Source organism: Ananas comosus, linkage group 6, assembly GCF_001540865.1.
Source record: "Ananas comosus cultivar F153 linkage group 6, ASM154086v1, whole genome shotgun sequence".
Taxonomy (NCBI): Eukaryota; Viridiplantae; Streptophyta; class Magnoliopsida; order Poales; family Bromeliaceae; genus Ananas; species Ananas comosus.
In genome coordinates, this window is record NC_033626.1 from 4,989,934 (window position 1) to 5,006,070 (window position 16,137).

The 16,137-nt window shown below is 37.0% G+C and overlaps 1 protein-coding gene across 5 annotated transcripts in view; it reads left to right on the plus strand.

Moving 5' to 3' along the window:
- LOC109711719 overlaps positions 1 to 11,149 on the plus strand; it is a 50,883-nt gene extending 39,734 nt beyond the window's left edge. For 2 of the 5 annotated variants that reach the window (XM_020234902.1, XM_020234903.1), the window contains 6 exons: positions 4 to 93; positions 183 to 248; positions 9,489 to 9,545; positions 9,638 to 9,715; positions 9,823 to 9,870; positions 10,928 to 11,149. In XM_020234902.1, the coding sequence (XP_020090491.1) occupies positions 4 to 93; positions 183 to 248; positions 9,489 to 9,545; positions 9,638 to 9,715; positions 9,823 to 9,870; positions 10,928 to 10,999 (411 nt within the window). In that variant the 3' untranslated portion in view covers positions 11,000 to 11,149. Of the gene's footprint in view, positions 1 to 3; positions 94 to 182; positions 249 to 9,488; positions 9,546 to 9,637; positions 9,716 to 9,822; positions 9,871 to 10,927 lie in introns of those variants that run through there. The other 3 variants (XR_002216669.1, XR_002216670.1, XM_020234906.1) reach the window with 3 other exon arrangements.

Sequence of the window (16,137 nt, forward strand, 5' to 3'; positions counted from 1 at the left end):
CAGAGTGGCCAAGAAACAGATTTCATATTGGTATCATGTACAGGTTCTGGAATTGAAGCGGGCCGAAGGGATCAAGTCCTCAAAGCCAAGAAGGTGCTCTTATCTTGGCCATATTGCGTGTGATGTTGTTTATGGAAGCTTGGTATTAGTTGTTCAACCATTTATTCATTTTTTGTTCATAGGCTGGAGAAGATTCATTAAGAAGATCAGGCCTGGGGTATACAATTGTCCGTCCTGGACCATTGCAGGTACTTCAATGCTATATATATATACACATTTATATACATGTATATATGTGTTTATATATATATATATATATATATATATGTATGTACATGTATATATGTGTTATATATATATATATATGTATGTGCATATATATATGTACATATATGTACATATATATGCATACATACATACATATATATATATATTATACATACAATACATAGTATTATATGTACATACATATATGTACATATATGTATCATCATATATGTACATATCATGTACTACATATACATATATATACGAAGGGCCCAATACTCATAATAGTATAGTAGCCCTACACTCTCTCTCTCTCTCTATATATATATACACATACATGCATATACATACATATATAGATACATACATGCATATACATACACATATACATATACACACATATACATATACATACATGTACACACACACACACACACACACACACACATATATATAGAGTAAGGCTGGTATGCTTATGGAAGCACAGAGCTCTCCGTGCTCCCAAGTCGTTTTCGATGTTGGGACTTTCGAATCAACGAACAGCTCTGTTAGACTTGATCTAGAGTATTTGAAATATCTAGAAAATAAATTTCGTAATTTTTCAATATCATTTGCGTAGTGATCGAAGGGGCACAAAATCAACGGCTGAAAATAAAAATATTACAAAATATAATGATATGACATTAAAATTTTAGATCAAAGATATCGATCTTATTTTATGTAGTATAAAGAATTTTCTATCAAAATGTCACGTGATTTGGATATTTCTACACCGTTAAACTTCCAAACGGCTCATCACGACCATTAAAATTATGGATTTTGAGCCCCTTCGATCGCTAGGCAAATGATATTGAAAAATCACGAAATTTATTTTCTAAATATTTCAAATTCTCTAGATCAAGTCTAATGGAGCTGTTCGTCGATTCGAAAGTCCCAACATCGAAAACGACTTGAAAACACGGAGGGTTCCGTGCTTCCAGAAGCATACCAGCCTCACTATATATATATATATATATATATATATATATGTATATATATATATGTATATACATAATTACATATATATATATATCACAAAATATACATACATACATACATATATGTATACATACATATATGTATAGATACATGTATATACATACATACATATGTATACATATATTCATACATATATGTATGTAGATACATGTATATACATACATACATATATATATACATACATACATATATGTATACATGCATATATGTATGTAGATACATGTATATACATACATGTATGTATGTATATATATGTATGTATGTATATATATAATATACACATACATATATGTATAGAGTTGAGTTAGAATACTTTTTAGAAGCACCACCTCCTTGGTGCTTCTAAGTTTTTAGCCCTTGGATCTACTCCTTGATTATTAATAGCCTTTGGATTAAACACTATTCACTACACCACCTAACCACCATCATCCCAACCCACATTTCTTCATCAAAGGCTAAAAACTCAAAAACACCACCTTTGCTTTTGGAAGTATTCTAGCTTAACTCTCTCTCTCTCTCTCTTATATATATAGAACTAACTAGGCTACTATACTATCGGTAGCACGGAGCGCTCCGTGTACAAGTTGTTTCGATGTTCGGACTTTCGAATTGACGATCGGCTCCATTAGACTTGATCTACACTATTAAAAGTATTTAGAAACTAAATTTCATAATTTTTTTATACCATTTACCTATCAAACAAGTAGTCTAAATTGAACGGGCTGAAATAAAAAATCATAAAAAATGATGATAAAAGATTTAAATTCAAGATCAGATATATTGATCTTACTCTAAATAGTTAAAGAATAATTTCTATAAAATTTTCATCGGATTTGGATTTTTTACACCGTTAAACTCTCAAACACACCACATCGGCCATTAAAATTATCATATTTGAGATCTTTGTCACTAGTCAAATGATGTCAAAAAAATCTGAAATTTAGTTTCCAAATACTTTCAATAGTGTAGATCAAGTCTAACGGAGCCGATCGTTGATTTGGAAGCGCATCATCGAAAACAACTTGTAGCACGGAGCGTTCTGTGCTACCGATAGTATAGTAGCCGGACTCTATATATATATATATATAGTCTGGCTACTATGCTATTAATAGCATGAAGCACTTGGTGCTACCAAGTTTTTCGTTGTTAGATCTACCCATTTGATCATTTCACCCGTTAGATCATACTATTCAACCAACCACCCACTCAACCCTAAGGGCCCACATCATCCGAACCACACATCTCTTAATCCAATGCCAAAAACTTGGTAGCACCAATGACTTGGTACTATTAATAGATATTAACCTACTTCTATATATATATATATATATATAGAGCTAGGGTCCTATGCTTCGAAAGTATGGGAGGCCCGTGCTTGTAAGTTGTTTTTCGATGATGGGACATCCGATTTGGCGATCGGTTCCGTTAACATTGATCTACGCTATTGAAACTATCTAGAAACCAAATTCATAATTTTTTGATTTCGTTTTGTCTAGTGAACGAGTAGTCTCAAAATGAACGCGCTGAAAATGAAAATCTCATAAAAAACAGTGATAAAGGATTCAAATTTTAAATCAGAAGTATTGATCTTGCTACTGATGTTAAGTAGAATTTTCTATTAAATTTTCATGTAATTTGGATATTTCTACACCGTTGAACTTAAAAATGTGCCATATCGACTGTTAAAATAGTCATTTTTTAGACCTTTTGATCGCTTAGTAAATGATGTCAAAAAAATCTAAAATTTGGTTTCTAGATAGTTCCAATAGGGTAGATCATACCTAACAGAGCCGATCGTCGAATCGAACGTCCTATCATCGAAAACAACTTATAAGCATGGGGCCTCCCGTACTTTCGAGACAGACTCTATATATATATATACACAAATTGTTGATTTTGAACCCTTTCGATCGCTAGGTAAATGATATCGAAACATTACAAAATTTATTTTTTAGATATTTCAAATACGCTAGATCATGTTTAACGAAACCAATTGTCGATTCTGAAGATCCATCAACGAAAACGGCTTAGGAGCACGGAGGCCTCCATGCTCTTAATAGCACACAAGACCTACTCGTATATATAATTTGATATGTCATAAAGTTTTATTTGATTTGAAAACATCATATTAGAGATAAGAATCGTTGCACTCACGCACTATATATTGACCATATATAGAAAATTGATTTATTGAAAAGAATAATTTTTTGAATAAATTACTATTTGCATGCTAGGCTGCTTAACTTTTAAAAATTGTTTAATCCTTTCAAGTTTTCCTTTGTTATTGTTTGTATGTTTAAAAAAAATATCTAACTCTTCTTTTCTAAAATGAAGAATGTCTTGAAAGAGCATTGCTACTGTTACACTTCAAAATGGGATGTATATCTTACACTCTTCATCCAAAATCCATCATTTCCTGCTTGTCACATCAAGTTTTTTACTACTAAAATTATTTGGATTTTTGTTAACCCTAGGATGATATTAGATCCACACCTGTCACATCCCGAGCTACATTGAAAGCTCAAATTGGGCGCGAGACTAGGTCCGCCATAGACACTAGCATGACCACAGCCTCTGCTTGTATGGAGTCCATGTAGAGCATCTGTCAAGAGAGTACATGATATCTTACAATAATACTATAAACTTTCTCCAATTCTAGTATCGAATGACAAGTTAGAAACATTTGTACAATATAAACCAAACCTTCTGCTATTCTATTACAAAACTTGCCAATCACACTTGATTATCATGTACAAATCTCAAAAGATCGCTATTTCATTAGTCACCCCAAAGTCACCCCAAATATACCCCATAATGTATATAATCTAGAGCTCGGCTGGGTACTATCTACATGTGCTCTTGCTAAGTGCCTTGCTCTTCTAAGCCCATATCATCTAGAAAAAACATGTGGTGAGAAACTTTGAACAAGTTTTCTAGTACGGACAGCAAGCTACAAGGGATGAGCTACATCCACTAGTTCATTTGAAAATATAAATAGATAGATACCGGAAGTGGATGAGAAAGCACAAGTAAAAGCTGTAAGGAATGAACTGTGCTATGATACTATGATAACCATGACCAAGGAAAACTCATCATAATGCTACAAAGGTAGTAACCAAGTATACTCATGCATTAATGCCTCTTAAGTACTCCAACTACTCAATTGTATCCAATCTAACCACCGGTCAGTCACAAACTCGACCTAAGCTCACCGATGAAGCATTGTCGGGAACTCACTGCCATAGTTAGTGCAAGGCCGGGCTGGCCACCACGGCTTCTTGCCATGCAAGCGTGTGATTGGCAAGGTCGCTGTATAATAATTACCCTCTCCTGAGGGGATTTGGGGGCTGCGACCACTCAAAGTATCTCAGTATCACTGTACTACAAGCTAAAGTCATATGCAATGCTCAAGTCCCAATAGTACATCTAATAAATACACTCAATCTCAACGATCCCTACAAGGCGAATATGTCAATCACATATGAGTATGCCTCAATGCCCTTATAAGGTGATGTCAAATTACTAGGCCCCTCTACAAGGCAAAGTCAGCTACTACTGATACATATCCACATAAGAAGATCCCAACTAGCATGCCCTTAGGGCTTGTTTGGTTCAAGGATGGAATTGGAATGGATAATGGAATGGGAATGAATTAAAATGGTAATTGGAATGGCCAACTCCCCCAAGACGTTTGGTTTATTTGTGGATTGGGAATTAGAATAAGTTATTCACATTTCATTGTTTGGTTCGTATAAACTAAAAAAATTGTAGGATACTATAATACTAATTTTACTTTCAAATATAAATTTATATTATTTAAAATTTATGAAAAATATAATACTATTCTCTAATAAGTTTTCCAAAAAAAATATCAAATTTATTTTTAAAAATTTTTATTGATGTGGGTTAGGGATAGTGTTTTGAGAGAGGATAGGTTTTTTTTTTTTTTTGATAAGAAAGGGGTGAAGAGGAGGGTGAGATGGTCACATGGGCTTCGAGAACTTAGTGGGCTTCCGGAATGAAATCTCAATCCGGGCTAGAAGACTGGAATAAAGTTGAAGGCTAATGGGCCATTCCCATTCTAGTCCGGAATAGAAATCCCAAACCGATTCATGCGAACCAAACAAAATTAACCGGATTTGATCAAACCGATTCCCATTCCGTACCCAAAATGGATGAACCAAACAAGCCCTTAATGTCAATCATATGTGTCTCTACAAGGCAGGTTTAATCATATGTGTCTCTACAAGGCAGGTTTAAAGTATGAGTTCTCAATGACGATTGTCCCTACAAGGCTAAGTTTAAATCTTGCATGTCAAGTGCCCTTACAAAACTATCAAGTATAACATAAAGACGATAAACTATGGATATCACTAAGTATAGCGTCAACGCTAGGCATGCTAGTTAACAATTGAAATGCAACATCTATAATGTTTTCATACAAGCATATGTCAAGGGCATTACGACGGTATCAAGAGTGAATACGAGAAAAGGATAGGAACGAGCAAACCAAATGCAGAAAGGACCATTCCGGACAAAATTGCCTACCTTGAACCACAAACTTGATGTCTACCATGTGTCGCTGGCTCCTTGACCTTCACTCGGTCCTAAGGAGAAATACAAAAACATCACAAACTCCTCTTGGGTTCCAAAATTCAACATATCACTTGTCATATTCAATCATGATGCATCAAGGCTTCAAAGCTTGAGCCCTAGCTCAATCGCCTTAGGGTTTTGCAACATAACCAAAACTCTCACCAATTTGGAGGATTCTCTATCCAATCTCAATAAAACCATAAATTTTCCGCATGATGCCAACATCATGTCTTCAACACAAAGAGACTCCAAAGCCCTCAAAACATAAAATTAACGACGACCGATCCAAGGATTTAAGAGTTCAAAAGCAACTCACCTTGATTCACAAGCTTTTTCCTTTCCCTCAAGAATGCTCGCTTGGGCCAAGGTCGTCGTTTCCTTCTCTCAGAGCTCCTACTCCCACCTATGCATTCAGAGGTGCGAGAATTTAGTCTTCGTTTCCTTCAAATCTAGAAGGAGAGGGAGCAATGGAGTGCGGATTGAGAGAGGTTTGAAAAGGGAGAAAAGAGCAAGAGAGCGAAGAGAAGAGGGGATTAGGGCTTAGGTTGGGGGTCTCTAGCCTGAGAGGTCCCCTGTATAAAGAGAGGTTGTAACAATTACACATAAACCCCTCAAGCCAACACACCTCTCTCAAAAACAACTCCAACAACGGAAGGTTCGGACTTTCCCATGGAAATCCGGATTCCGAACGTCAAGGATTTAAGTGCCCATCGGCATGGGCCGTATCTACCATGCCGTACCACGCCAACAAGATATCGGCACGATACAGCCCTCGTGCCGATGGCATAGCTCAAAACCTCCTATTCTTTAAACTAGTAAGTAATTTTCTCAATAAAGTTCAAAACATTGGATAAAAATACGTAATAAACAGTTAAAATATTTTGTTGCTAAAGAAAATAAATATTTCATACTATTATGTGTCGGCACACATAAATATTTTATGACCGGCACGTATCGGCAAGACCTGGCACGCACTATGCCGTACCGTGCCGGCTAGTTTCAGCACGATTCCGTGCCATGGCACTTAAATCCTTGCCGAACATCCATCAGGGCAAATACGCATCCGAGTTTGGACTTCCACCCTTTAAGATCCGGACTTCCCTCCCAAGGTCCAAATCCCGAATATAATGTTATAACATGAAAACTGTTTAGGGTTTGGACATCCGCTGCAAGGTTCGGACCAAAGGGTGGCACGATACAGGAGGGGTCTTGGACTACCCTTCGTGCCGCGGCACGGACTTGTGTATCGTGAGAGACAACGATACGCAGGTCCATGCCACAGCATGTGTCATGTCGGCACTGTTTTTTTTTGTTTGCTTTTTTTCTTTTTATTTTACCAAGAAGCATCCCACATCCTCCATAAACATTGTAAATAGAAGATCTACTTGTTAGGTAAATCAAAAATATTATAATTTAATTTTTTTATTTATCAATATACGGGCAAATTTTTAATTTATATATCCAATCTATACTATAGGGCGCGAAGCCCCCCGTACTCTCCACTTCCACCACAGACATCTATTTTTTATAAATTATTTTATTAAAATTTATCGCACTGCGAAATTTTTGGCAAATTAAGGGAACAAAATCGAACTCAATAAATAAATTTTGAGGCACATCAAACATAAAAAAAATTTTTTGCGTTAGAAGATTAAAAATACTGATAAAATTAAAATCTAAATTAAATCAATTTATACTTAAATTTATTTAATTTGTTTGTCATATAATTTATTGCTTAATTTTTTTTTTGATAGATCTTAATAATTTTTTGAAAAAATTAATTAAAAATATTTTTTAAATAATTTTAAAAATTATTTTTTTATGTTTTATAAAAAAAAAATCTGTAATATGGTCAAAAGAAAGAAAGAAAGAAAGATGTTTTTACATTTTTTAAATTCTAACCTATAAAAATTTTTATTCTACATAAGGTATAATACTTTACATACAAAAAAACTTACAAATATATTAATTGATGAGTATAGTAAGTTATATATAGTAAATATTAATAACTATTTAATTAAATCTTTCAAAATAACATTATAAGAGTTTATTGGAACCAAAAAAATAAAAATAAGTCCGTGCCAAAGCGTGTCAGTAGGAGGTTATACGTATTCATCGGCACGCAAGCGTAACATGTGTCGGTACGGAAGCGTGCCGGTGCCGTACCGTGCCAGGCAAACAACGGCGTGCCCCCGTGCCACGGCACTTTAAACCTTGTCATGTACTAATTTCATTATGTTGGTAAGAGAAAGAGACAGGACTTGAATGGAAAGGAACTAAACATAAAATTTTATTAGAGATTAGAACATACAGTGTTAGCATAGTTAGAGATTATTTGTATTTGCTTTATGTATTATTGTTTTAGTGGGTCACATGATAGTCACATGACTATACTTGTATGTTGTTTATAAATATTAATGGAAACTCCAGCAGTGTGTTCTTTTGGCCCGCACTTTCATACATAGACCCTCCTTAACTATGGAATAACAACTTGCCATCACAACTTCAAGTACTACTTATTTGCTTTAATCAAATACTTATCAAAGGAAGAGATTTGCAGCGAACTGTCGGCAATTTCACTACTGTGACATTTAAGGATTACATTAACCAAATATTGATGATGCCTTTCTATAATCTAGTTTGTAAGTTGACAGCGAACCGTGTGATATTTCACTAGCATGACATTTAAAGAGATTAAGCAAATTTAGATGATGCCTTTCTATACTCTGGTTTTATGTTGACCTTACTTAAAAAAACCACCCCTGCACTTAAGCTTGTCTCAGTTACCATCTTGTATAAAAAATTGCATCAATTTCAACCTTGCACTTTAGCTCTCTCTGTTAAAATTTGGAATGACCGTTGAAGTCAAATGCTTTCGTTATGGTTTGGCGTATCTTATCGGCTCTATCTCTGCACATCTATTCAAGTTGCTAGTTGTAGAGCGGTTCTAAAATTGGAAAAAAAAAGAGGTATCTCCTTTATGAGAGCTACCAAAATTGGCTGTTTATTCAACAAATCATTTAGTTTTTCTGGTTGTACTTCATTGAATATAATCACCATCATCCACCAAATCATTTCTATGAATTTTGCATGTGTATCAAGTGGTCATCCCAAACTTTTGGACCTATTTGCCACAATGGTAAATTTTAAGGTGGAAATTGAATATAATTTTTTATATCGTGGGCACGAGCTAGATTGCTAAAGAATTTTGTGCAAGTTGGCCTTATTTTTCAAGATGAATAAAATTTTACCCTTTAAATTGACCTCATGTTAACTATACATGAAGTTGATTAAGATGGGTCTTCTGTGACTTTAAAAAGTTGGGAGTGCTTTACAAATAAATAATATGCTCTAAGCAGTGTAATCTAATCTTGAGAGTTGAGATCATGGTTGTAAGGCCAATGAGATTTTCTAGATAAGATGTTTGTTGTGATGTGATGCGGCAGAAAAATCAACGATTTGTCCAGTTGTAAGTGCAGAAGTGCTGTGTTAATTACTATGATCATTCGCATTTTAACCATTGTAATGTTTTGATGCTTCCTACTAATTCATCAAATGCCATGCCATTGCCTGGATAAATTTTGCAGGAAGAACCAGGAGGTCAGCGCGCTCTGATATTTGATCAAGGAAACAGAATCTCTCAGGTAAGACTATACTGTGTGCCTTAGTTAACCAGATAGTAGATGACTTCATCACGGGGTGGGTTAGTTAACTGTTTCATCAACTTCTAATGCAGGGCATCAGCTGTGCAGACGTAGCAGACATCTGTGTCAAGGCATTGCATGATTCAACAGCGAGAAATAAGAGTTTTGATGTGAGATTTTGCATCTTTTACATTTTAAGATTCTCGGATTGTGATGTTGTAGCGCTCCATGAAAGTTAACGACCCTATTTAATTTTTTTTTTTTTCCCCTCTGGTAGGTATGCTATGAATATGTGACAGCACAAGGCGAGGAGCTTTATGAACTCGTAAGTAATTGAAGCAAGTTTCAAATCATAAGACAAAACTAGTCTTATTTTTGGCAAAAGTGTATGGAACTTATTTGAACTATGGTCTATTTTAATCCTACAGTCCAAACATTATAAATTTTTATTTCAGGATCCAACTTTTCGATTCATTTAATTTTAACTATTTGATGGCTCTTTTGCGGAAAAATTAGGATTAATATATTGCTTTCATGAAAATATAGTCACATGAATCACGTGAGGTGTTCCAATTAAACTTATTAAAATAAGCTAAGTCCAAATTTTGAAGTTGAAGAGTAATTAAATATCTCAGTTCAAATGTGAATTAGATGGTTAGCGTTTAGGAAGTAGCATCAAAACTTATTCAAGTGGTCAAATCAAAAGGGGGCTTTTTTTGCAAATAGCCCCTTTACAAAATTTTTTTTTAAAATTGGCCCTGTCAAAAATTTATTTGCAAAAATGGCCCTGGCCCCGCCACGCAAGCGCCACGTCAGCGCCACGCGGGCGGGGCTGGGCCAGATGGTTAAGTTGAACACGGTGAACCATTCACCGTGTTCAATACAAAATTTTTGTATTGGACACGGTGAATTAGCTAAGATTGAAATATTTGTATTGGACACGGTGAATCATTCACCGTGTCCAATACAAATAATTGGACACGGTGAATGGTTCACCGTGTCTAATACAAATACCTCCAACTTAGCCATTGTTGGGGTATTTGTATTGGACACGGTGAAACATTCACCATGTCCAATACTAAAATCTTGTATTGAACACGGTGAATGGTTCACCGTGTTCAACTTAAACATCTGGGCCCGCCCTGCCCGCGTGGCGCTGGCATGGCAGGGGCAGGGTCATTTTTACAAATAATTTTTAGATGGGGCTATTTTTGCAAATAAAATTTATCCGGGGGCTATTTGCAAAAAAAGCCCATCAAAAGGGGTTATACTGTAAGAAAGTTCTATATAAATTTTTATTTTTATTTCTATTTATTTTTTTTTGGAGAATGCAACTTTTGGAATCTGGTGTCAGTGTTATTAAATATATACTGTTTCTGCAGGTCGCACATTTACCCGACAAGGCAAATAACTACCTTACACCAGCTCTTTCTGTTCTTGAGAAGAACACTTGATGTTGTCATGATATATATTATGGGCCCTCACTTTCGTGTCTGTGTATTATACCCACTGTAAAGGAAACAATTTTGAATGTGTAGAAATTCAACATCGATATCGCTTTGTTAAAGTTCATGTTGGAAATAAGTCTATTCTCTTAGCAAAAATGTCTTTCGAAATTTTTTGATTTGAAAGCATTAAACAACTCTTTTAATAAATCGCATGCAAGAATCAATATCAAATTATGGTACAGATAAAGAGATCCAATGAGGCTTGTGGGGCGACGCATGCTAGGCACTGTCCTAGTAGTAAGCCTAGTAGTAAGATTGTCCCTCCACGAGCGAGGCATTAGCGATTATTTTTAGCGAACGATTGTGAGCTACCCCATCAACATATCTCTAAGGTAGCGTAATGTGGATCAGGAAAGTTCTTAGAGATTCAGCAAATGAAGTACAGTTTAGAGGAGGATAAGTATAAAACTCAAAGAAGTACGTAGAAGATGAAGGTGATCTGCACCCCTCTTGTACCCTTCTCTCTATATATAGATGCGAGCACTACTACGGGTAGCCAACAAGAGTATCTGCAGCAGGCAATCTTTGCCCACAAATAGTCATCCTCAAGTTAAGCTAAAATGTAATAAACTTAAAAGTACAAAAAACAAAAATTATAAGATAAGGTTTAAGTATAGGTGAACTGAACCAGCTATCTAAGACCGCATGTGACTCATGTCGTGCACAGGTGTGATAAATGGATGGCACCAATCTCTTTATTATTGTAAGCAAGTGACCTGAAGATGGTGAAGAATATGAAATACTACTAATGAGTTTTTAATTTAGGACTAAACTCAGGCAAAGTCTTTTTGATTTTGGGCCATCTAAGAGGCCCAAAGGCCAAACGAAGTTTTAAACTCACATTTTAAATTAAATAAATACCAATATTTTTCCACATGATTTAAAGCTTCATAATAATTAGACACAAAACACAAAATAACTAAATAAGGTGTTGGATCTCTTATACCACGTATTTGGCGAATGTACCTTATAGTGCACTGAACTTCTGTAAATAACGGAATTCTAGTGAAGAGCAGCATTGGAAGCTATTCGTGTAGCCCTAGCGGGGTTTTGGGAGCATTCGAGTGTTTTCAGCGTAATCTAATGCGAAAACAAACTTCGGGAAGTCAAATATGTTGGAACTGCAGATTTTGCACCGACCATTGGTACTAAAGAGGAGTTTTGGTACCTAGCTGCAAAGAGCTGAAATCTATATTGGGACCTCATGAGACTATTCTACTATTCCTTAAGTGTGTATATTCATTACCAGTACAAGTTCGTGTTCAAACGAACAAGAATTGAAACCTCATGGGGCGGTTCTATTGTGCCCTAAGAGAGTGTATTCGCAACGAACACGATTTCGAAATCAGACGAGCCAATATTGGAACCTCATAAGACTATTCCACTATGGCCAAAGTGTGTATATTCACAACTAATACAAGTTCGCATTCAAGAGAACAAGGATTGAAACCTCATGGGGCGATTTTATTGTGCCCTAAGAGTGTATATTCACGACGAATACGTTTTCGCAATTAGACGAACCAATATTGAGACCTCATGAGAATATTCTACTATGTCCTAAGGGTGTATATTCATAACTAATACAAGTCCGCATTCAAACGAACAAGAATTGAAACCTCATAGGGCGGTTCTATTGAGCCCTAAGAGAGTATATTCGCAACGAATACGTTTTCGCAATCAGACGAGCCAATATTGAGACCTTATGAGACTATTCTACTATACTCTAAGTGTGTATATTCATAATCATTATATGTTAACATTCAAACGAACAGGAATTGAAACCTCATGAGGCGGTTCTATTGTGCCCTACGAGAGTATATTCACAACGAATACGTTTTCGCAATCAGACGAGCCAATATTGAGACCTCGTGAGAATATTCTACTACATCCTAAGTGTGTATATTCATAACCAATACAAGTATGCATTCAAACGAACAAGAATTGAATCCTCATAGGGGGGTTCTATTGAGCCGTAAGAGAATATATTCGTAACGAATACGTTTTCGCACTCAGATAAGCCAATGTTGGGACCTCATAAGACTATTCTACTATATACTAAGTGTGTATATTCATAACCAATACGAGTTAACAATCAAGCAAACAAGAATTGAAACCTCATGGGGCAGTTCTATTGTGCCTAATGAGAGTATATTCGCGACGAATACGTTCGCAAATAGACGAGCCCATATTGAGACCTCATGATACTATTCTATTATGCCCGATGAGAGGATATTAGCGACGAATATGATTTCGCAATCAGATGAGCCCATATTAGGGTCTCATAAGACTATTCTACTATGTCCTAAAAGTATATATTCATAACCAATACAAGTTTATATTCAAACGAACAAGAATTGAAACCTCATGGGGCGGTTCTAATTAACCCTAATAGAGTATACTCGGAACGAATATGTTTTCGTAATCAAACGAACAAAAATTGAAACCTTATTAGGTGGTTCTATTGTGCCCTAAGAGAGTATATTCACAACGAATATGTTTTCGCAATCAGACGAGCCAATANGTTTTCGTAATCAGACAAGCCAATATTGAGACTTCATGAGACTATTCTACTATACCCTAAGTGTGTATATTCATAACTAATACATGTTAACATTCAAACGAACAAAAATTGAAACCTTATTAGGTGGTTCTATTGTGCCCTAAGAGAGTATATTCACAACGAATATGTTTTCGCAATCAGACGAGCCAATATTGGGATCTTATGAGACTATTCTACTATTCTCTAAGTTTGTATATTCATAACCAGTACAAGTTTGCGTTCAAACGAACAAAAATTGAAACCTCATGGGGCAGTTCTAGTGTGCCCTAAGAGAGTATATTCGCAACGAATACGATATCGAAATCAAACGAGCCAATATTGGGACCTCATGAGACTATTTCACTATGCCCTAAGTGTGTATATTCATAACCAAAACAAGTTTGAATTCAAACAAACAAAAGTTGAAACCTCATGGGGCGGTTCAATTGTGCCCTAAGAGAGTATATTCGCAACAAATACGTTTTCGCAATTAGACGAGCCAATATTGAGACCTCATGAGAATATTCTACTATGTCCTATATAGTACGCTCCGACTGCCCGTCATTCTGGGGGTGGAAAGCAATGCTGAAATCCAAGCGCGTACCCAAAGCGTCCTGCAGACTCCTCAAAAAATGAGATACAAATCGGGGGTCTCGATCTGATACAATAGAAGTAGATACCCCGTGCAATCGCACAATCTCATCTAAATAAAATTGTGCGAGTCTCTCACCGGTCCAAGTAGTGTGAATAGGTATGAAATGTGCCGATTTCGTCAATCTATCCACAATCACCGAAATAGCATCATGCCCGGCCTGTGAGCGAGGCAATGCCATCACGGAATCCATGGTGATCTTCTCCCACTTTCACACTGGAATCGTAGGCTCTGCAACTTCCCCGCAGGAACTCGGTGCTCAGCCTTCACCTGTTGGCAAGTTAAACATCTAGCAACAAACTCCCCAACATCCTTTTTCATCCCAGGCCACCAATAAAGTAATTTCAAATCCTTGTACATCTTGGTGCCTCCCGGATGTATAGCATACGGTGCTCGTTGCGCTTCTTGAAGAATATCCTCTTTAATGCCCAAGTCCGCCGGTACACAAAGTCGTCCGCGGAAACGCATCAATCCATCACTGTCCGTAGTGAAATCACCAGTGCAACCATCAACTATCTTAGCTCGAATCCTTTGCAACTCCGAGTCGGAAGCTTGCTTTTCTTTAATCCTTTCCAAAAGTGTAGGTTGCACCACCAAAGTCATCAACCTCAAAGGTGTATCAGGAGCCACCACCTCCAACTCCAACCGCTTCATCTGCTCGATCAACGGCAGTTGAGTAACCATAACCATCGCTAAGTTTTCTGTCGATTTCCGACTTAGCGCATCCGCCACCACGTTAGCCTTGCCTGGGTGGTAAAGTATAGTCAAGTCATAATCTTTGAGTAGCTCCAACCATCTGCGCTGCCTCAAGTTCAACTCCTTCTGAGTGAATAGATACTTTAAGCTTTTGTGATCCGTATATACTTCGCATCGCTCGCCGTAAAGATAGTGGCGCCATAGATTCAAAGCAAAGACTACGGCCGCCAACTCCAAGTCATGGGTAGGATAGTTTCTTTCATATTCCTTCAATTGGCGAGAAGCATACGCGATCACTTTCCCGTCCTGCATCGAAACACAGCCCGATCCATTAAAGGAAGCATCACTATAAATCACATACCCTGCTCCAGCAGTCGGCAAGGTAAGGATCGGGGCAGTCGTCAATCGCTGCTTCAACTCTTGGAAGCTCCTTTCACACGCATCATTCCAAATAAACTTGGTGCCCTTATGCGTGAGTCTCGTGAGGGGAGTAGATAACTTCGCAAATCCCTCGACAAACCGTCGGTAGTAGCCGGCCAAACCAATGAAGCTCCGTATCTCGGTCACGCTCGTCGGCCTCGGCCAATCCTTGATAGCTTCAATTTTTCTTGGATCTACCGCTATCCCTGATCCAGAAATCAAATGGCCTAAAAATGCCATCTCTCTAAGCCAAAACTCACACTTTTCAGCTTGGCATAGAGCTTCTTTTCCCGAAGCACTTGAAGTACAAGTCTTAAATTGTCACGCCCCGAGCCCGCCTCTTTGGTCGGATTCGGGCACGCCAACAGACCGCCGAACGGACAGGGTTTCCCCTGTACCGCGGACAGAGTCTCCCCTGTACGTTCAAGGCGTCGCAATCAATACAATGTACGAAGTTCCAACCAGGAACACATTTCAACCAAAGATTGCATAACGAAGTATCAAAAACATAAATCTACTTGCTATTACAAGCATTCACATTCATACTTTTTTTACATCACAATTCTCATTTGATTCTTACATTAGCTTTCACTTAACTTCCAAATACAATCCGATTTTAACATAGTTATTACAACATTGTTCTCACAATTATCACACTCTTGGTTCTTTGCATTTTATACCCTAAGAAGCCGACTCAGGGTGCTGCTATCTGGTCTCGGTGGTAGGGCGCTAACTATGGAGCTACGCCCTTGCCTCGCGCCGCCGCGCCGCTCACGT